Source organism: Podarcis melisellensis, assembly GCF_964234715.1.
Source record: "Podarcis melisellensis genome assembly, chromosome: 14".
NCBI lineage: Eukaryota > Metazoa > Chordata > Lepidosauria > Squamata > Lacertidae > Podarcis > Podarcis melisellensis.
Genome location: NC_138546.1, coordinates 42,949,725 through 42,972,667, shown reverse-complemented (window position 1 = coordinate 42,972,667; position 22,943 = coordinate 42,949,725). Strand labels below are relative to the sequence as shown.

Genomic DNA, 22,943 nt, shown 5'->3' with positions numbered 1-22,943 from the left:
GGGGTTGGAGTAATGGCTGATGGTGTCTCACAAGGCTATTCATGACTCCTTAAAACTGTAAAAAGCAACTATCTCCCTATGTAGTTATCTGGAGAAAGAGGCACTGGGGGGTTTCCCTCCTATGTAAAAGTTTATTCTTTCCCATCCACTACAGTGGTGCCTCGCAAGACGAAATTAATTCGTTCCGCAAGTCTCTTCGTCTTGCGAGTTTTTCGTCTTGCGATGCACGGTTTTCCATAGGAATGCATTGAAAATCAATTAATGCGTTCCTATGGAAAAAGCCTTCCCCCGACCTCTTCTGGCGGGCGGCATTTTAAAATCGCCCGGGACAGCGGAGGACTTCTCCGCTGTCCGGGGCGATTTAAAAGCCCCTGGGAAGGCAGGCAGGGGGGACAAAGGCTTTCCCGCCCGGCCGCCCGGCTTCGGGACATCGTTCCGATGCCGGGCGGCTGGGGGAGGCTTTCCTGCCCCACCGCCCGGCATCGGGACGATGCCCCGATGCCGGGCGGCTGGGGGAGGCGTTCCTGCCCCACCGCCCGGCATCGGGACGATGCCCCGATGCCGGGCGGCTGGGGGAGGCTTTCCTGCCCCACCGCCCGGCATCGGGACGATGCCCCGAAGCCGGGCGGGGGGGGAGGCTTTCCCGCCCGGCCGCCCGGCTTCGGGACATCGTTCCGATGCCGGGCGGCTGGGGGAGGCTTTCCTGCCCCACCGCCCGGCATCGGGACGATGCCCCGAAGCCGGGCGGCTGGGGGAGGCGTTCCTGCCCCACCGCCCGGCATCGGGACGATGCCCCGAAGCCGGGCGGCTGGGGGAGGCGTTCCTGCCCCACCGCCCGGCATCGGGACGATGCCCCGAAGCCGGGCGGGGGGGGGAGGCTTTCCCGCCCGGCCGCCCGGCTTCGGGACATCGTTCCGATGCCGGGCGGCTGGGGGAGGCTTTCCTGCCCCACCGCCCGGCATCGGGACGATGCCCCGAAGCCGGGCGGCTGGGGGAGGCGTTCCTGCCCCACCGCCCGGCATCGGGACGATGCCCCGATGCCGGGCGGCTGGGGGAGGCTTTCCTGCCCCACCGCCCGGCATCGGGACGATGCCCCGAAGCCGGGCGGGGGGGGAGGCTTTCCCGCCCGGCCGCCCGGCTTCGGGACATCGTTCCGATGCCGGGCGGCTGGGGGAGGCTTTCCTGCCCCACCGCCCGGCATCGGGACGATGCCCCGAAGCCGGGCGGCTGGGGGAGGCGTTCCTGCCCCACCGCCCGGCATCGGGACGATGCCCCGATGCCGGGCGGCTGGGGGAGGCGTTCCTGCCCCACCGCCCGGCATCGGGACGATGCCCCGAAGCCGGGCGGGGGGGGAGGCTTTCCCGCCCGGCCGCCCGGCTTCGGGACATCGTTCCGATGCCGGGCGGCTGGGGGAGGCTTTCCTGCCCCACCGCCCGGCATCGGGACGATGCCCCGAAGCCGGGCGGCTGGGGGAGGCGTTCCTGCCCCACCGCCCGGCATCGGGACGATGCCCCGATGCCGGGCGGCTGGGGGAGGCGTTCCTGCCCCACCGCCCGGCATCGGGACGATGCCCCGAAGCCGGGCGGGGGGGGGAGGCTTTCCCGCCCGGCCGCCCGGCTTCGGGACATCGTTCCGATGCCGGGCGGCTGGGGGAGGCTTTCCTGCCCCACCGCCCGGCATCGGGACGATGCCCCGAAGCCGGGCGGCTGGGGGAGGCGTTCCTGCCCCACCGCCCGGCATCGGGATGATGCCCCGAAGCCGGGCGGGGGGGGAGGCTTTCCCGCCCGGCCGCCCGGCTTCGGGACATCGTTCCGATGCCGGGCGGCTGGGGGAGGCTTTCCTGCCCCACCGCCCGGCATCGGGACGATGCCCCGATGCCGGGCGGCGGGGGGAGGCTTCAAAAGCCGTCCGGGGGCTTTTAAATCGCCCCGGACAGTCCCGGGGCGATTTAAAAGCCCCCGGTTAGGCAGGCAGGGGGGGCAAAAGTCTTTGCCCCCCCTGCCTGCCTTCAAAAGCCGTCCGGGATAGCGGGAAGCGCTTCCCTGCTATCCCGGACCGCTTTTAAAATGCTGGCGGTGGGGAGCAAAGCCTTTCGCCCCCGCCGGCCTTCCTGGACCTCTTCTGAAGTCCGGAGGGGGGGGAAGGCTTTGCTCCCCACCGCCAGCATTTAAAAAAAGGTCCCCGAGATTTCCCTATGGGCTTTCGTCTTGCGATGCAAGCCCATAGGGAAAATCGTCTAGCGAAGCGTCGCAAAAACCGAAAAACCCTTTCGTCTTGCGGGTTTTTCGTCTTGCGAGGCATTCGTCTAGCGGGGCACCACTGTATTTATTCTTTCCCACCCTCTCAGCTTTCAGAGGGTACCTCCCTTCCCACACAAGCAAAGTAGCACAACAGAAAAAGGCTGGCAGGCTCACATTATAGAGAAGGCTTCAGAAATTACAATGCAGCATGTCTTTTTTTACCTGATTGTTTTAGACACATCCTGAGCACTCCGAAGAGGGTCAGTAGTATCTGGACTGCGGAGAATGCAGGGAGCAAACACAATTGCCAGGGCATTAGCTGACATCCGATTCGTCTCCTCCTCTAGGGCAATTCTAAACAGCACCAAAATATGACACCATCATTTTTTGTGAGAAGGCACAAAGTTGGAAATTACAAAGTTTGGACACAAGTTAAAGAGAAACAAAACCAAATATGCTGGGGATGGGATGTAAAGAGATATGGGAAAGGACTCTCAAAGACTGTGGGGAAAGTTCTTCCTTAAAACATGAGAGGCCAATTCATGAGCTACATTTTGCCACGCCTCTTCTATTTATGACCTCAGCACTGATGGCATACAAAGGGGCCAATTTCTATAGCCTGTTAGGCGCTGGTCACATTCAGCACTGCAAGTGTGTTAGAAAAGGAATAATATAATATTTTCCCACTAACATAAGGACCACAAGGTTTTGCTTGAGAACTTAAGAACAACGGCTAATTACCTAGAACAATCTGACTAGCTGCTGCTGCTGTGTGTGCTTGGATTGTAGTGCTCATTGGGAGATCATAATCAGTGTGATTTTAAGCAAGTCAACGACACACAGAACATGATATCCAAGGTAGCTTTCTTGCCACACTGCATGGCTACAGTATACATGCACAAGTCTCTGAGCATGCAGTCTGCCACCACAAGGATGCTTACAGGAAGATAGGGGACATATATGTTACATGATGATATACATTGAGGGAAAGAGGGAAAAATCCTATTATCATTCATTACCTTACAAGGTGGAAGATCAGTCGCTCCAAGGTACTCAGATGAGTACCAGAAAGCTGGCTGATCACTGAATAGACCCCACGAATGGCCTCCTTTCTCTCATGCAAACCTGCAGAAAGCACATTTAATTCAATTCACTGGAACACACACTAGAATTCTTCAATAATACAAAGTCCTCTTCAAATTAAAATCTAAGATCCAATTGCTAGACATCCCATTCTCACACCCACCGGCTTCACTCTAGCCCTCCAAATGTCAGCAAACGTGTCTCAGAAGCTGCCTAATGCTCAGGTTTTGGTGAGCCTCCTAGGAGAGGAAGTGCTCTTGCAATCCAAATGTGGCACAGGGATAGCATAGCACAGGGACTTAAAAACCAGCACTTGACTTGTGTCTGCAGTGCAAAGAAAGAACCCAGCTAGCATATAGTGACGCATACATAGACCACCTCCCTGCTTCGCTAGCCTATTTCCACTAGCCCAGGCGGGAGGAGGGAGGACTGAGTCTAGATACAAAAGCTGTTGCTTGTGAAAGGCCAATCTTATCTTTCTGCCTGCAAAACCTGCTGCTCAGAATGTCTAGAGACTATTGGGGTGAGCAGTGGTTTTAACCAGTGCACCGTAGCACCCTGGGGTGCCTTGAATGATGGTCAGGTGTACTGCAGGCAGCACAGGCCTCCGTCCCTCCTTTCTTCCCTATTCCCTCAGATGCCCTCTCATGTCTCTGCCTCCCAAAGGCTACAAGCTCCCTAGGCAAATGGTGCCTCTAGGGCTGGCCAGGGGGTGCTGGTTGCCAAGAGCTGAGGTGGCCTTAGAGTAAGCAAGCAAGTAGGTGAGGGCTCCTGAGGAGATGGGAGAGGAATCTAAGGGAGGCCTCCACAAGGGAGGGTGTCTGAAAAGGGGTGAGGGGTTGATGGCTTTGCAGGTATAATTGTGCTCCTGAAACTCAGAGTGTTTCCCCATGGGGGTACCACAGAAATAATGTATTCTGTTAGAGGAGCCACAGACTCAAAAAGGTTGAAAACCTCTGGGGTAGGGTATTGTTTAGGAGTTTGGGTCAGGGTCAGTATTCAACTCTGAATATGCTTAATTATTGGTATGTTTTTGTACCTTTATTGTTAGTTATGAGGGGAATGCTTATAGCACTGTATAAGCACTGCATACTTACAGTGATGTTTTCAATTATTGGTTTTGACTGCTTTTTTGTAGTTATGTAACAACCACTCTGAGGATGGTTTAACTATGGAAAAGTGGCATACTCCAATGGTGACAGCTGTTGAGCTAAAGGCAGCCCCATGTAAAATGTGTTGCTATAGTTTAGTCCTAGTGGAATATACTACAACAACCTTGCAAGCTTTCTGCGTGGAAATATCCTTCTGGACAAAAAAGCAAGCTGTAAAAATTATCATTTGGGAGAGAACACAATACAGTACAATCCTATTGTGGGAAATGAAACTTTTTAGTTCAGCATTTTAAAAAGAGGTTGAACTCCTCTAAGTAGAACTGCATTCTTTTTTGTGCAGGTTGTTAGCAGTCATTATTTGCAAGTACACATTTTCTTACCCATAGCTCGCAGAAATTCTTCATAAAATTCAAATGTCATGAGAGGGTTAGGTAAATCCCGCAGCCACTGTTTGAACACACTAGCAATGACATGGATGTTGTAGTCATCAAGATTCACACTCTCAATATCTAGTTAAAAGAGAAGGGAGGCAAGCAGATTGGAAGAAAATTGTTAAGAAGGAAATTATATTTTGCCTCTTAGTGATCAAGCCAACAGCTCTATGCTAACGTAACAGTTTAGGCAGACAAAAACCCTCTTCCTAAGAACAGGTTACAAAATCATATGGACACAGCACAGAGGATACTTTCAAGGATTTGCTTGTGGGGATGGGTCAGAAACTACTGAGCTCTTTGTCACCCTTATATACAATACAAAAAAGTCAACTTCAAATATCACAGCCAACTATGATTTTAGAGTTCAAACCAATGTTTGAGCTTCCAAGCTTGCAAACATGCAGAAACACATTGTCAAGACCTGCTTATCTGTTTTCATCTTCCTTATGTTTAGCACACCCAGTTCTATAATCCACAAGCCCTTGGTGACAACCCAATGGCCACAGCTATAGTTTATCCATTCAGTGAACAAAAGCTGGCACAAACTATGGTTTACTTCAAAGCACATTCCCAGTTCTGGTCTGCTGGCTGATAGTCAAAAATTATTTGTCAATTCAACTATTATGCCAAAGTCTGGTCAAGCTTCCTTAACCATAATTAGGAGTGATGTACAAATTGAGCCTATAGCTCTAAAAACAGTGTGGATCTGTGTTGCATGTCATCAGGAGAAAGAGGATTCCTCTTTTCTAGAAGGCCTCCTCACCTGTGTCCAGTCCCTGCCGCAACTCTTTGATCTTATTGGTTGAACCAGATTTCCGGTAAATGCCCTCTGTGTACAGTGCGTGCATTTCTATATAGCTGGTGAGCTTCTCAAATACCAATGGCACTGTTCGCTCTTCACTGGTCAGACGGGAGAGTTCAACCCCAAATTGCCGCGAGGAAAGCTCAGGATCGTACTAGAGGAACAGAGATGAGGTTATCAGTGTCTTTTAAGAGGCAACAAATCAATACTGTCCACAGTTCAGTGAACCTAGGATGCATTAGGATGGATCCTGGTAACAGGTTCAAGCATGAGAGAAGCACATAGCATTAGAAACAGCAATTGCAAAATTTTCAAACCTATGAGAGAAGGTATTGAAAGACAGTCGTGGAGTTTTAAAACCTTTATCTGATGAAATTCTTTTGTTGCTTTTACAGTTTGTATATAGATGGTTTTTATTGTTTTTAGAGTTTGTTGAATTGATATTATTTTTAGAATTTGATATTATTTTTAGAAATTGTGTTTGTCAGTTTTATTATTATTTATGTATTTATTTGTTTGTCACTTTTTCTTGCCAAGGCAATTCAAAGTGACTTACAACCAACCCTAGAAAGAGACATTAAAACTCGGAGGGAGCACCTTAAAGCAGAGGTTTTCAACCTTTTTGAGTCCACGGCTCCTTTGCCAAACTACATTATTTCTGTGGTACCCCCCCCCCCACTCTCTCAGGAGAAAACAATTGCATTAAAGACATCCCACCCACTACAAAGCCCACAGATAGTCAAAGGCCAAAGAGCTGGTTATAAAGGATAGCTTTTTGCCTGGCACCTAGTTTTAGTCTGTTTTTATCTTGTGCACTACTTCATTGGCTTTATACTGTGAAAAAGTCTATAAATCTGCATAGTATGAATAAGAAAAAGAGACAGAGGAAAGACCTTTTCCTAGATAGATGTTGTTCTTGTTATACTCCTGGGTTCACACCACTGTGTTAGCAGCAGCACCACAGTCCCAGTTAACAGCAAAGGGAAAACTCAGAGCTAAAAGTGGAACCGCAGTCAAAAAAATGGCTCTGTAAAGAAGTCCCCATTCAAGGCTGCTCCTGACTCTGCCCTTCTCTCTAGGCTTTCCTGCTTGGTTTGCTGAAGTGCAGGACTCCCATTTCACAAGCCTCAGCTTTGCAGGTGAATGCATAACAGTAGGAATTCTCAGTGCAGAGATAAATAAACCATCAGTAGCCTGAGAAATTAACATGACTAGGCTGTGACACAGGCAAAGAGGCTACTGGAAGACCTGGACATGCTTTTTTTTAATATTGTACCATTTAAAGACTCAGCAGCCAACAGTTAAGACCACACTTCCACCTAGACAAGAGCTTCTGACTGAGGGAAAAAGTGCAGGGCTTTAAAGCAAGCATGGATCATAAGTGCAAAGAGTTCCCAACCCAAGGAATGAATGAGAAAGGGGACACAACACCAGGATCTTCCAGCATTTGGTTATCTTTTTTCTCATTCAACATGACAATTAACACATGAAAAAAGGGAGCGATTTTCACTGGATAAGGCTCTCCATGCAGGAATGCACCTGAAGAAAATGGGTCAAACAGTGGGTTGAGGTATTACAGACTCTTCTCCTTAGGAATACAGCATGGTCTAACTTTTGCTGTGACAGCCCTGTAAGCACTCTTTATTATGGCATAAGAATGATCAGTCACTGCAAACTATCACTAAAAAACTACAAGGCTGCCATTGAAAGGGAGGAAAATAGGCAGCCCTCCTAAAATGAAGTGACCAGGAGATAAGAGAATGTCTGAGATCCACTAATATTTTCTAAACTCGGCATAACAATACATTCCTGAATTGAAGCACCATCCTGGCATTAGAATACTGCTTTAGACTGAAATTGCCAGGAAGTATTAATCAAAAAGTTTCCAAATAACAAGGTAGGCCCCAAGGCCACAGAAGTCATGAGATTTGGCTGAATTCTTCAATAAACTTTTTCTTTCACATTTCATGTTACATTTTCATGTAACCATTGAAAAACTTGAAACATTCTTAAAATGGAAAACCCTGACTCAAAGAAGATAAAAGCTCAGTGATACCACAACAGTATAACAAAATCATCTCAAGCCAATTGTTCCAGCATTACTATTATTCTTTCTAAGCTTGCTTTTCTGGATTCAAACATTTAATACACAAGATCCAAGCAGCAAACAGCTTCTAGTATGGGAAAAATCTCACATTATCTAGATTTTACTTGGATCGAATACCCTCATTTCTTGTTTGCTAATTTTTTGACAGCAGGCCCAGCAAATTTTGGCCCAGCAAAAGAGCTAGATTAAGATGGCTATACTATTTATTAGAAATAAAATCCTATTTATTTTTGAGTAATCGGTACCCTGTGTATGACCTATCATCTACAGTTTATCAGAAATTGTGCAAATCTGGTTTATTCACAACACAGCACATGCACAATCCAGGGGATGGGGCGTTGGGGTTGAGTTGGGCAGACCAGAGACAACGTAAACCGAAACTGCTTCAAAGAAATACATCCAAATGTATTTCCAGGCTTCACGGTGAAAAGAAAAAGACTGCTAGTTACATACAGAAAGAGTTAGCCACCCTGGTTCACAAAAACATATACCCTGAGAATATCTCAAAGGATATCTCAAATATCACAGTTTTGCCCATGCTACGTCCTAATACATTACCCCAAGTCACATCAGCCACTGACTGAATGAACTAAACACAGAAAAATGAAAAGGAACAGTTTAGAGGTAGGCCAGCAACTAAATTAATTATTCTTACTTTCATATTCAATATTCAGTTATCTGGAAAGTAGGAGTATAAAATTAGTGGGTGTTGTGGAACCAAATGGTCAATACTAAGCCACTTAAGTTATAGTAAGGGCCTTAGAAAATCAATATTGTTATGGCAGTTGCAACACAGGTCCTACATTATCCTTATACTGTGAGGAAGATATGAACAGCTTTCTCCATGTGGTAAGCGGGGCTGACAAAGAACCTATGCTGCAGAGTTGAAGATGAGAGCCTAGTAGAAGACTCACTTTGCCATAGCAATCTGGATTTTCCATACCTAAAACTGAGGTCCTTCACTATCCAATAATGCAAGTTATAGAAGGGAATGTTGGAAAACCACTGCAAGCTGAAGATGAAAGAAACCTTACCTTTTTGGGGCACTTGGTTGTGGTCCTCAGGCAGCACTTTCTGTGGCAAGCATGCTTGCATACTGAAATCAGGAACACAACAATTAATACACTCGAATGCTGCTGTATCGTGGCTGACGCTGACAGGAACGCATTTAAAAAGGGGGAATTGGTTGAGCACCCCATCACACCTGCTGATTCCCTCCAGCATTAGCACCAAGAGGCAAATGCAGGATTTAAAACCTGGAGGGCCTTCAGAACATGCAACCTTCTGGTGTTCACTGTTGGCAACCAACTGTAGAGCTGACCTGTGTCCATCCTGAACTACTTTGTGTCATGGAAGGGGTAAGAGGAGGACAGTGGCAGGGTGAATTTTAGGAATTGGGTGCATAATTCTAATATCGGGAAATAGGCTGGTATAAATATGGCTTGTTTGTACACTACAACTTGCTGCTGCTTTTTCTGACTTATTTCAAAGAGGGAAAACAGTGAAAACTTTGACATGCAAATAGTCACTATTATATTCCATATGCTTTTTGGATCCAAGACAAATGTCTATTGAGGGGAGGGGGGCATTTTAAAAAAGGAAGGAAAGAGTGCAGATGGGAAGAGTGCATAGTAGATCAGTAAGAGTAAACGTTTCATGCTTACATTTACAAACAGAGGCCTTGTCCATGATCCATATCAGGGAGGAACAGAATTCACAGTAAGTGGGAATGCTGTACTGAGTGGCCTTAAAAATGTGACCATTATGTTCTTCTACCTACAAGAAAAATTCAGTTTGACATTCAGTGACAGCTGAAAACAGTTTTGAGTGTTTACCCTTCTGCTAAAAAGCTAAACTAAGCTATACCAAAGCATTTCAGACAGCTGCTATTTCACTGTTTGGGTGGAATGCTAAAAGCGCATTCTTGGCCCTGCTGGCTCCCTGATATCCCAGAATGCATGTGATATGCCAAATAATTTAACATATAAAAATGTCCTACTTGATCAGACTCATAATCCATCCAACCCTGTGGCTGCCCCAGAAAGTTACAACCATTAGAAAGTTTTCAGCAGAGTACTAGCAGAGAATCCTAGTCCCTGATGCTTACAATTACACTTATGAGATTTTGATATTCTCCCACTGTCATATCTTAGTTCACGAGGGACTGTGCAATTGGGGAGCCCCAATTTTCTTGTCATTAGTAATGATGCTGAGCGGGACAGTAGTCTAATGATTCAAATTATAAAGTGAACTAATTGCAGTCTGTAGTTCATTCTAAAAATAGCTGTTAGGGCAAGCAGATCTATAAATTCAACCACAGCCAAGTTAATGTGAAGAGTGTCACTCGGATAAGCACCAAAAGCAGAGTGAAGTAAATTGAACTATGAATCCCATTGTCCATAAAGGCAAGCCCCAATGTTCTACATATTTCAGTTAAGATTACCAATGTGTGTCCACACACACAGTTAGTACATTATTCCACAGAAGCCTTGGCCAACCTGGTACCCTCCAGATGTTATCGACTACAACTCCTAACACTTGGCACTGGAGGGCACCAAGTTGGTGAATGCTGTCTTATAGCCACTGTAAAATTAGCCAAAAAAACTGTCCTTTGTGAAGATCTGTTCCTGATCTATAACTCTGGGTTGTTTCAATAGGCGGAACAACTGTTACAAAGCTGATTGCTTAATTTCTGAAATATATAAAAGTACTTTATTACTTTATGACTACAAGAATGTAACTTTTTTGTTCAGGACCCATGGCCTGTTAAGTGATTCCTAGCTTCAGCTATGGCTCATACAAAATTATCAGCCATTCTCTGACTGTTATATCAAAGCAGAATGATGTGCTTGCATTCCGACACTAAAAGCCAATAGGATTCAAGAGGCACACAAGCAACATCTAATGAACTTGTGGACCAGTAGTTGTAGTGTTTGAGTCCAGGGGTGAGGAACCTGGTGCCCTTCACACATATAACCCCCAGTCAGCCCCAGTCAGCAATGCCAATGGTCAAGGGTGATGTAAGTTGTAGTCTAGCAACATCAAGAGAGTCACAGGTTCCCTACTCCTGGAACAGACCTTCCTAAATACTTGGTGCAGAATAGTGCATTTAAACTAAACAATAAAAGAAGGAAGTTTTCAACTTACAACATCTGCTTCCTTCTTCCTTCTCTTTTTTCTTTCTGTTTTGGTTGCCTGAAACAGAAGGAGCTAAATCAGAAATTAACAGGTTCAGAATCTGTTCTCCCAGTCACCCCTCCGGTTCATTCTGCCTCCTCATGTATCTTTCAATCCTTCACAAGCACTTTTCAAGGGCCCAATTAATGTCAGAAGGACATTTGGTATCTCACATAATGCTTCTCCCCTGCCCAGTACATCCCTCCGCCATTTCACTTCAAGCCTTCAGTACTCTAGAATTCCTAAGACACTGCTCAGTTAGCTCTAGGGTGGTTGGAGGGGTCTAGAATCCTGCTGCCATGGTGATACCAGATACCCAACAAACGGGCTGATAAGGAAGAATCCTGCCCTGACTGCTTTAGTACTAAACAGCTGCCCTCTGAATGTTTTTCCATGCTTCCAGCTCTGTCCAAAAGACTTGGTTCTATTCTAGAATGGCAGCCATTTAAAAGATGTGAGCACACAATTATGAGATTGTATTCAACTAATCAGGGCTGGCCCAATACATTTTGGCACCTGAGAAAGACCCCCAAATGATGTCCCCCTCCCTGCCAGGGAAGAAGGGGTGAGGGAAGATCTACATTGGGTTCTGTTGCCCCGGTAAATCCTGACACCTGAGGCAGTCACTTCACCTTGCCTCATGGGTGGGCCAGCCCTGAATAAATATCTGCATTAGGATCTGCTGCCCCTGTGGATCCTGCCACCTGAGACGGTTGCCTCACCTTGCCTCATGGGTGGGCTGGCCCCGCAACTAAGTCCTATTCAAAGTAGACCCACTGAAATTAATGGACCTAAGTTGGTTGTGTTCATTAATTTCAATGGGCCTATTCTGTGTAGGACTAGTGAAGGATACAGTCAATAGCTTCCAAAAATTATCTTCCTCCATGTGCTTTTCTAGAGATGAGCAGTCCCCAGGCACAAGGGTTTTACCATGTAAAAGAGATGTCCATCTCCAGTAAAGCATTATGCTCTGCAACAGTGGAGTGTGGTTTGTGTGGGTAAAGCTGCAGTCTTCTGGGGGTAGTGTCGCTACTCACTGGGGTGGGGTGATGTAGCACTGAGCTTGAGGGAGCTCTGGATTGGCAGTTGCTGCTACCCAGGTATGCACACAACGCCTTGTCTCCTCCCAGAGCTGCCACTTCACCTTCTCATCTCACACTGATGCTTCATGATCTTAATTTTGTGTTGATGACTGCAAGCTAACCTTTTCAAACTGCGTTTGTTATTTAACAAACTAATTAGTGCCAGGACCTCAGCAACAAATGCCCCTTCTACAAAACAAAGCCTTAAGAGGCAGTAAGGTCACAAGAGGGAGGTCACAAGTGGTGCCCCGCAAGACGAACGCCTCGCAAGACGAAAAACCCGCTAGACGAAAGGGTTTTCCGTTTTGGAGGCGCTTCGCAAAACGAATTCCCCTATGGGGTTGCTTCGCAAGACGAAAAAAATCTTGCATCCCCCCGCGGGTTTTTTTCGCTTTTTTCGCCCTTTTCTTAAGCCGCTAAGCCGCTTATCAGCTGTTCCGCTGATAAGCCGCTTAACAGCTGATTGCTGGAAGCCGCTTGACAGCTGTAGCGCTAATCCGCTAAGCTGTCAATGGGCTTGCTTCGCAAGATGAAAAAACCGCTATACGAAGAGCCTCACGGAACGGATTAATTTCGTCTTGCGAGGCACCACTGTACAGAAAAAGAATGTGATCCTTATTCCAGTGCAATAGAAGAGTAATAATTTGGTAGGATGTGCCAGATCAGTTTACCTTTAAGGCAGTGCAATTTGACGGCATATACTCCATCATATATTCATCCAGAAAAACCTTGAATGTATTCACCCACACCCGGACAGGCGATTCACGCCAGTCCCTCTGTTCAAGCCTCATAGTTTTTTCCAAAATTTGTTCAAAGAGGGCATGTAGGTCTTTGTACCGGATGCAGTTTCCATCACCCATCTATAAGGAACAAAGAAGTGAAAGTGGATTTAGTTCGATCTGCAACATTTCAAATTTATTTATTTTTATATTGCAATACAAAGCAAGTATCAGTTTAAATCAAAGCTCAACAACAGTAGAGCAACAGTGCAAACGCAAATTATAAGTAATAAACTTAATTAGCTTTGTTTGTTCTTCATATTGTTATCACATAGATGAACAGAACATTGTAGCCACTTTGCTCATCCCTCTAGTCCTGCTGCTGCCACACTGCTGTGAACTAAGCCATGATTTGGCTAAGTGTTATGTCCAAAACTGGATTCATGGGTTTTCTTGCTCTAGACTAGGGGTTGTCAACCTGGTCCCTACCGCCCACTAGTGGGCGTTTCAGGTTTCTAGATAGGCAGTAGGCAAGTAGGGGGTTCTATTGCACAAGCTGAATGCTTCTTCCATTGAGCACTGGTGGGCAGTAAGGAAACCTTGCCATCAAGAAAGATGCATTAGTGGGCAGTAGGTATAAAAAGGTTGACTACCCCTGCTCTAGACAAACCATGAGCTGTAGTCAACCTAGAGAAGCTGTCAGATGTTAATTCACTTCCCCCTTTTAAGAGAGCTAATGTGTCACCCTGGTATGCAATAATAATGAGATATTTCAAGGATCCTGCAAAGTTTTGAAATTTGATAGCAACCAAGAGCCTACAAGCTAAAGTTCTTCACTTCATAACATAGGAACCCTGCAACTTACTGCCAAAGCTGATGAGTAGAAACTGAGGATATTTTGTCGGAATTCTTTCAAGGCTTTTTTAAAGACAACATCCACTAGAGTATCCTTTTGGCAGTCCTCACTATCAAGATCATTCATCTGTGAAACAACAGAATAAAGTTAAACCATATCATTAAATTTCAATAGCTAATGAGCAAAAGAACCTGAGAGGTGGAGGGAATGATAAGGTTAATTCCATCATGCTCTGGTGTGAGCTACCATATTTACATGAATTGAATGTGCCATCGAATCTAATACAGTAGTACCTTGGGTTAAGTACTTAATTCGTTCCGGAGGTTCGTTCTTAACCTGAAACTGTTCTTAACCTGAAGCACCACTTTAGCTAATGGGATCTCCTGCTGCTGCTGCGCCGCCGGAGCACGATTTCTGTTCTCATCCTGAAGCAAAGTTCTTAACCCGAGGTACTATTTCTGGGTTAGCGGAGTCTGTAACCTGAAGCGTATTTAACCTGAAGTGTATGTAACCTGAGGTACCACTGTACGCATCTGAATTTTCAAAACCTTTAAACAAAAAAATTATTTGCTGGCGAATGTAAATGCGCCATCAAATCTAACGCGCACCCTAATTTTCGCAACGTAATTTGTCCAAAAAAGTGCGCATTACATTTGAATAAATATGGTAATTACAACTTGGGACATAGCTGAAATGGAGCTAAACTTGTTCTCACTAGGGGCAAGGAGTAGACTTAGCCCCATGCCAAACGTGGACTTTGAGAGCATTAAGACTTTGAGAGCTTTCTTGCATATAAAGTGAATGCCTGCACACCTCTGAAGATTCAGAAATGCACTTGGAGATGCTATTATGGGGTGCGGAGAGGTACCTGCCCGCCAGCCCCACAACACTGGTGGTGCCTGCCCCACTGACAAGAAGTGTGTTTCTGTACCATGAGGAAACAGAGGCACAGTGCACCTGCATCCTCACTGCAATATCAGAGTTCAAAAAGGAACGAAATGGCGTTGCGCCGGGGTTTAAATCATCCCAGCCACGCCCCTGAGCCTCCTGATTGGGTGCTCGGTGCTGTGACGTGGCCTGGATACCTCACCGTGACGTGGGACGTAGTCCCGCCCATGCTGAGGTGGGAAGAAGTGTGCTCGGGAGGCCAGAGCGCAACATGCCCCCGCTGTGAGGCGGAAGCCACCTGTCACAGAATAGTAATATACCCACAATTAAAAGACCATCTTATAAGCAATTCTACTTATTTATAACTTAAGAGCTCTGCTTGCTCCAGCTATCAGATCAATCTAGTCTAACTTCTTGTTCCCCACAAAGTCCAACAGATGCTTCCATGAAAAGCACAAAACAGGGCTACAGGCAATAAGTGCATTCCACCCAGCTTTTGTGGCCTAACTGGAATTCAGTTGCCTTCATAATATCTATAATGGCTAATGGCCGTGCCAAACTACCCTTTGTAATTTTCCTCTATAAAAGATATGAGATGCAGGACTCTTGGGCTGTCCATTTTTAAAGTTCAGTTACCTTTTTCAAGAGGAACTCATCCATGCTTTTCAGGTCACTGACGCTGGTTATGATCTGAAGGGCGTCATTCTGCCACTGTGCAGGTTCCATTGTCACATTGCTGATTTTCAGGCTGCGCTTTCGCCTCACCTTGGGAGACGGCTCTTTGTTCTCCTTACATTCCCTTCGATAGATGCCAGACAACTCAGGACTCCTTGGGGGAGTCAGTTCTAAAAAGTGCAAAGCAATGCATGTCACATCAAGCAGCAGGGTGTTCCAGCTCAGACATCTATTGCAAGCATCCATGCTCCAGTTCAAAGGTTCTTTATGCCCCTGGAACCTCGACGTGTGCGCAAGGAGCTGCTGCATGCCTAAAGGATTCCCAACCCACTGCATTGTCAGGATTATTCTAGGAAATCTAAGGCAAATTATGGGCAAATACTGAATACAGCTGCCAAGAGGTAACTTTGTACAGTGTGCTTGCAACCACTGGGAAAGTTCCTCCTCACTACTAGGCAAGACAAGAGAGACAACTAGCTTACAGGGTGGTATATTATGATTTGGCAAAGGGTTGTCTGCAGCCACCCTGTATCGAGCACCTATGTCAGAATCCCTCCCCCTGGAAACAGTATGGAACAGGGGTCAGCAACCTTTTTCAGCCGTGGGCGAGTCCACCATCCCTCAGACCATGTGGTGGGCCAGACTATATTTTGGAGGGGGAAAATGAACGAATTCCTATGCCCCACAAATAACCCAGAGATTCCTATGCCCCACAAATAACCCAGAGATTGTCACTCTGTATCAAGCACTTGTGTCAGAATTTCCCTCCCTCTAAACAGTATAGATCAAAACTGGTATGAAATCCCTCACTGCTTATTTTTTCCTTTGTGTCTCATATGTAACCTCTCACTACCTGAAATCTGCATAAAAATGCAATAGTTCCATTTCTCTTACCTTCTTCATGCTGTAGACCTGAAATAATCTCTCTTCCTGGTGCATCTTGATCAGAATGCAACTCCAACAGCTCTGACTGGGTAGCAAGCTTCTCCCTGTGTGTTTTCTTCTCAACTTGTCTCCCTTTCCCCCAAAATCTCATCTTGGCTCTTTGAGGCCTGCTAAAAGGCAAATGAAAAGAGAAATTGCTTCAAGTCAGGCTGCCAGTTTTATCCCGTATGTTCTTGTTGCAATGTAAATATCCCCTCCTAAACATTTTCTAATTGTCATTTGGAAAATAGGAGGAAAGTAATGTGAGTATGAATATTCAACCCAATTAATTCAATTCCACATTGTATCACAATCAGCTTCATACAAAGGCTTCATCAGTTCAGCTTTTAAATATGGGATTTGTTTTACAGCACCCCCATGTTAAACAAACAAACAAACAACCCTATGAGAAATACATTTTAAAATGTGGTTAACTGCATTATTCTCATCTCAATTACATGCTTCTGAACTGGCCCTAAGTTAAGTCATTAGCTCTCAGGAAGATTTGTCAAGCAACCAAGTCAACTAATGCTACAGTGCTTAAATAGCACATTATAGAATGCTGCCTGCTACTAGAGATTTATATAGAATTTAGTCATATGTATCCTCCAACAAGATCAGGTTGTTTTAATTGCCAGTCTGGAATTAAAAACAACCTTTGTAGTACAACTAAAGTGCTCAAAGTGTGATGCAGGTCTCTCTACAGAGAAACAGAGGATCGCTTCCTGCCCCACCCATCATATTTTGTGCATCTTTTGGTGGGACCAAAAGATGGTCTTGCCTTTCCTATCAAATTCCAGCCAATCACTTTCAAGCATTATAACCAGAGTTGGCAATGCACCTTCTTCCCATTCTTCCAAAGGTGCTGGATGCTATAAGAATAAATTTGGCAGTCAATTAACTTTTGCTTTAGCTGAGAGCAGCTTCAGACATTGAAAGAGTGTTAATGACTTGTAATCTTTCCCTTCTTTCTTTACTTGTGTGAAATGTCTGAAATAGTCACTCATACTGTTTCTCCTCAGAGGTTTCTTATGAGTTTTAAGAAACTTTGCAAGGCAGTGTTAGTTTACACTGTTCCATTTTTCTATGTTGCTGTATCATTGCTGCACTTAATCTCCTGTATCACCAGAGACTCTAAAGTCTCTGCCATGCCATGAACATACTTTCCTTTGATCATAACTGCTTCTTTAACCCTTAGAAACAAACAGACCAGCTCCCTGTGAAAAGCCTCCTTTACAAAATAACTCCTCATATACAGAAAACACATTAGTTGTGAAAACAGGGCGGTACAAAAATGATTGAAGACAATGCTTCTGGTCATTCAGATTCACCTTAAATTACAGCAGATTGATTTTAATGAACAATTTATCCTGGGTTAACTGTTTGAACTAAATCCTGTAACGCCCTACATGCCACAGGATCTCATTTCAGTGACAGCTCTATTCCATGCAGATGCATTTCTCATCATCTCATGAGAGCTAACTCCGCAAATGGAATCATACAGTCAAATATGTTATCTGCACCAATTTCTCCCCCCAAAATGTATAATCTTTTATGCAAACGAGAAAGCAAAATATATAGATGAACAGAATGGCTTTCTGAAATTTGTCCACACATACAGGAAATAAAATGCAGATATGGAGGAAAAAGAAAATCAGACGCAATTAACTCAGGATCTCCCCTTCTTTTGGCTAAACATTTTATACCTTCCATCTGCAGCTGCAGTCTTCTGTGCAGCTGCCAGTTTTCCAAGCTCTCCCTGGGACATGGTTTTTTGAAGAGTTGTTTGGCCTTCACTTGAAGAGAAGCGCTGTAGCAGCTGCAACAATTAGAAGCACAATAAAGACTTCAGAACCCACAAGGTCGCTGGATATTGTAAGGATACACAATCATCTTACAACGGTGTAGATATTTAAGCTGCTGCAGAGAATAAAACTCACTCTGAAAAATATACTTGGAGGAAAAATGGTTTGCCTTGACTTCTGCTTGGTTGCCAAAGAACCAGCTATATAAGGAAAACATCTACAGGTCCCTTGTTACAGAGGAAAGGAATATGTAGTACATCAGTCGCCTGCCACTATTGGCTCAGAAAGTCAATAGCAAAGAAAACAGCAAGGAGCTCCATGTTTATTTTCTGTCTGATGTATTTTCGGAAGCTGCCAGATGGTGCCTGTGGACTCCAGTTATACTTCCGAAAATGCTTCACACCCTCTTTATAAGATGTGATTATGGATTATGGTAGAGAGGTTTGCTATAGCAACTTTTCCAGGCACAGCAAGGTTGGGGGGGAGTGTCTAGCAGTTTACTGGAAATTCAGATATGAGAAATGAACACAAAGCAGTTTATTGGAAATGATTTTTCCCCTGGTGAGATTGAGTGTAGGGCTAGATAAGGGAAAGGAAGGGAGAGGAGCTGGAGTCCTCACTACAGTCAAAATCAGTGGGCTGTGAATTTTCAGTTTCAACAGTAACATGGAAGAAATAGTAACATTGCTAAAAAACAACAATAAAATAATGCCCCACTCTCCCTTTTCTGGACTTAATAGTGGACTCAGGCCAGGTGAGACCTGCAGGCAGAAGTTCACTGTGCATAGTTCTTGAATAGATACATGTATGAATCAGCAACAAGACATAGCTAGCCTGTCTGTCCTCCCAGAGTTGCTATATGCACTGCCTTGTCCCTTGAACTTAACTTGGTTTAGTAAGATGATACAAGAACAAGACTTGTACTTGTGCCTGAGAAAAGACCTGCTGGAGCAGACCAAAGATCTATCTGGCCCAACATCCTGTTTGCCACTGTGGCCAACGAGATGCCTCTGGGAAAACCAGAAGTAGGATGCGAGAGCAAAAGCCCTCTCCTGTTGTTGTTCCCCGTGGCGCTCACGATGAGTAGTCACTGCAAATCTTATCCTCCATTAATTTGTCTGATTCCCTTTTAAAGTCAGCTAAGCTGGTGGCCGTCACCACGTCATGTGCTGGCAAAATCAATAGATTTTTGTGCAAAGTAGTATTTTCCCCCTGTAAGTCCCAGATTTCTCACCATTCAGCTTCACTGGATGACCCTGGGGTCTAGTATTACAAGGGGGAAATACATCACTATCGTCTTCCTCCACACTTACCACTATCATACTTTTCTCACTCACATTTTAAAAAGAAAGTAAAGATCCCCAAACATGATAACCTTTCCATATAGAGAAATTGCCCACAATCTTTTGAGTTTTTCTACACCTTTTCCAGTTCTAAAATGTCATCTTTGAACTGCGGTAACCAGAACTGTACACAGTAGTCCAAGTGTGATCACTTGTGAAAAGCCAGAAAGTCTTCAGTCAACTAAAGTTTCCCACTGCATTTGAAACATGGAACTATAGTTACCCAATTCAGAAAAGCCAGCATCTTTAACTACTTATTAAAGTCGTTTTTTGCCTGAAGTACAGTATAACACCAGGAATTATCCTACTGATGCTTAAACTGTCAAGCAAGTGAGCAGTTGTGTTGCCTAGCGACCACTCAGAATGCTTTGATTCTTCAATCCAGAGCTCTGATTGGCTGTGTGGTTGTGAAGGAGTTTTTCCCTTGTATAGTTGCTCTGGACCAGGCCTGAACTCTATTTCTCCAAATATTATATAATGTAATGTAATGTAGATATAATATTATACACTGCTTTTGTTCCATTTACTCTCTGTAAAATTGTAGAGTAAGCCTGTAATTTATGGACATTTAACTCGTGTGCATTCTGCTTTATGTGTTTGGCAAAAAAGACGGATTATAGTTGTTGTTGTTTAAAAAAATAAATTAAAAGGGGAGTGGAAAGGAGGTGGGTGTCTGGGGGGGGAAATTTGCACAATTCAACCCCCCACTGAACCCAATATAATTGACTATGCAGTGGTGCCTCGCAAGACGAAATTAATTCGTTCCGCAAGTTTTTTCTTCTTGCGAGTTTTTCGTTTTGCGAAGCACGGTTTCCCATAGGAATGCATTGAAAATCAATCAATGCGTTCCTATGGAAACCGCCTTCAGACCAGGTCCTTCAGACCAGTCTGTCCCCCGACCTCTTCTGAAGGCTGGGGGGGGACAAGGGATTTTCTTCCCACCGCCAGCCTTCAGAAGGCTGTTCTGAAGGCTGGCGGTGGGAAGAAAAGCCCTTCTCCCCACCTCCCGCCCCGCAAGCTCCGGGGACAGGAGGGCTTTGCTGCCGACCGCCAGCATTTTAAAAGCCCCCGGGACAGCGGAGACTTCTCCGCTGCCCTGGGCGATTTTAAAATGCTGGCGGGCGGCAGCGAAGCCTCCGCTGTCCCGGGGCGATTTCTTCTTGTGAAGCAAGCCCATAGGGAAATTCGTCTTGCGGAACGACTCAATAACGGAAAACTCTTTCGTCTTGCGAGTTTTTCGTTTTGCGAGGCGTGCGTCTTGCGGGGCACCACTGTACATAATTTTGGCTTTGGGTGCGATTTCTGGTATGTAACCCCTGCAAGTTGTGTATTTACTGTAAAGGTAAAGGTAAAGGGACCCCTGACCATTAGGTCCAGTCATGGCCGACTCTGGGGTTGCGGCACTCATCTCGCTTTATTGGCCGAGGGAGCCGACGTACAGCTTCCGGGTCATGTGGCCAGCATGACTAAGCCGCTTCTAGCGAACCAGAGCAGCGCACGGAAACGCCGTTTACCTTCCCGCCAGAGCGGTACCTATTTATCTGTTTGCACTTTAACGTGCTTTCGAACTGCTAGGTTGGCAGGAGCTGGGACCGAGCAATGGGAGCTCACCCCATCGCGGGGATTCGAACCGCCAACCTTCTGATCGGCAAGTCCTAGGCTCTGTGGTTTAACCCACAGCGCCACCCGCGTTCCAGTGTGCATTTACTGTCCCAGTTTCTTTTCTCTCTTGATTCCATCGGCTTTATTTCAGTCCGTCTGCTAACAGTTTTAGGATCCTGGCTTGTTCCAAACCTAGCAACCATAATTTCCCAAGGGATCTGGTCTGTCAAGTCACAAGAGTCATGACATTGCCCTCATGCAAAAAGGGGTTCATTGGGGCTTCTATGTGTAGAAGGTAGAACAGGAAAATTGTTTGTTTCCCCTCCTTCTTGCTAGACAGGGGCCAAAGGGTTTGGGGTACTTAGCTGTGCCTGATGCAACACCTTTACCATGAGCAAAGAAGATGCTGCATCAGTGTAAACATTTGTAAGCTGAAACAAAACCCAGCAAGCACCTCCTGGCCCCTTAAACATTGACACATTCCTATTGTGAATTAGCTTTGGTAGACAAGCTCATCATACTTTATTGCAGGTGTGGGGAACCTTTGGCCCTCCTGATGATGCTGAATTGCAACTACAGTCATCCCCAGCCAGCATGGCCAATGGCCAGTGGTGATGGGAGCAACATCTGGAGAGTCAAAGATTCCGCACACCTGCTTTATCGGATGGACTATGAATGACTATAAGGACTTCAGTCAGTTAAGTTTTACATTTCAAAGCTAATTCAATATTCTCAAGTGGAATATTGCATACCACTATCATACTTTTCTCACTCACATTTTAAAAAGAAAGTAAAGATCCCCAAATATCATAACCTTTCCATATAGAGAAATTGCCCACATTTTTTTGAGTTTTTCTACACCTTTTCCAGTTATAAAATATCATCTTTGAACTGCGGTAACCAGAAATGTACACAGCAGTCCAAGTGTGATCACTTGTGAAAAGCCAGAAAGTCTTCAGTCAACTAAAGTTTCCCACTGCATTTGAAACAAGGAACTATAGTTACCCAATTCAGAAAAGCCAGCATCTTTAACTACTTATTAAAGTCGTTTTTTGCCTGAAGTACAGTATGACACCAGGAATTATCCTACTGATGCTTAAACTGTCAAGCAAGTGAGCAGTTGTGTTGCTTAGCGATCACTCAGAATGCTTTGATTCTTCAATCTAGAGCTCTGATTGGCTGCGTGGTTGTGAAGGAGTTTTCCCCTTGTATAGTTGCTCTGGACCAGGCCTGAACTCTATTTCTCCAAATATTATATAATGTAATGTAATGTAGATATAATATTATACACTGCTTTTGTTCCATTTACTCTCTGTAAAATTGTAGAGTAAGCCTGTAATTTATGGACATTTAACTCGTGTGCATTCTGCTTTATGTGTTTGGCAAAAAAGACGGATTATAGTTGTTGTTGTTTAAAAAAATAAATTAAAAGGGGAGTGGAAAGGAGGTGGGTGTCTGGGGGGGGGAAATTTGCACAATTCAACCCCCCACTGAACCCAATATAATTGACTATGCAGTGGTGCCTCGCAAGACGAAATTAATTCGTTCCACAAGTTTTTTCTTCTTGCGAGTTTTTCGTTTTGCGAAGCACGGTTTCCCATAGGAATGCATTGAAAATCAATCAATGCGTTCCTATGGAAACCGCCTTCAGACCAGGTCCTTCAGACCAGTCTGTCCCCCGACCTCTTCTGAAGGCTGGGGGGGGACGACAAGGGCTTTTCTTCCCACCGCCAGCCTTCAGAAGGCTGTTCTGAAGGCTGGCGGTGGGAAGAAAAGCCCTTCTCCCCACCTCCCGCCCCGCAAGCTCCGGGGACAGGAGGGCTTTTCTTCCCACCGCCAGCATTTTAAAAGCCCCTGGGACAGCGGAGACTTCTCCGCTGCCCCGGGCGATTTTAAAATGCTGGCGGGCGGCAGCGAAGCCTCCGCTGTCCCGGGGCGATTTTAAAATGCTGGCCAGCGGCAGCAAAGCCTCCGCTGTCCCGGGGTGATTTTAAAATGCTGGCGGGCGGCAGCGAAGGCTTCGCTGCCACCCGCCAGCATTTTAAGATCACCCGAGACAGCGGAGAAGTCTCCGCTGTCCCGGGAAGGCAGGCG

General features: G+C 45.6%; 1 protein-coding gene across 10 annotated transcripts in view; it reads right to left on the bottom strand.

Annotated features, from left to right (window-relative positions):
• The window catches only part of MYO9A (myosin IXA), a 174,924-nt gene that overhangs the window by 45,296 nt on the left and 106,685 nt on the right, over positions 1 to 22,943 (bottom strand). For 8 of the 10 annotated variants that reach the window (XM_081888341.1, XM_081888335.1, XM_081888334.1 and 5 more), the window contains 12 exons: positions 17,806 to 17,918; positions 16,070 to 16,230; positions 15,137 to 15,345; positions 13,622 to 13,738; positions 12,709 to 12,897; positions 10,926 to 10,973; positions 9,443 to 9,554; positions 8,813 to 8,874; positions 5,633 to 5,825; positions 4,816 to 4,944; positions 3,260 to 3,365; positions 2,463 to 2,594 (listed from right to left, as the gene is read on the bottom strand). In XM_081888341.1, coding sequence (XP_081744467.1) covers positions 2,463 to 2,594; positions 3,260 to 3,365; positions 4,816 to 4,944; positions 5,633 to 5,825; positions 8,813 to 8,874; positions 9,443 to 9,554; positions 10,926 to 10,973; positions 12,709 to 12,897; positions 13,622 to 13,738; positions 15,137 to 15,345; positions 16,070 to 16,230; positions 17,806 to 17,918 — 1,571 coding nt within the window. The remainder of the gene's footprint in view (positions 1 to 2,462; positions 2,595 to 3,259; positions 3,366 to 4,815; positions 4,945 to 5,632; positions 5,826 to 8,812; positions 8,875 to 9,442; positions 9,555 to 10,925; positions 10,974 to 12,708; positions 12,898 to 13,621; positions 13,739 to 15,136; positions 15,346 to 16,069; positions 16,231 to 17,805; positions 17,919 to 22,943) is intronic. The other 2 variants (XR_014162892.1, XM_081888342.1) reach the window with 1 other exon arrangement.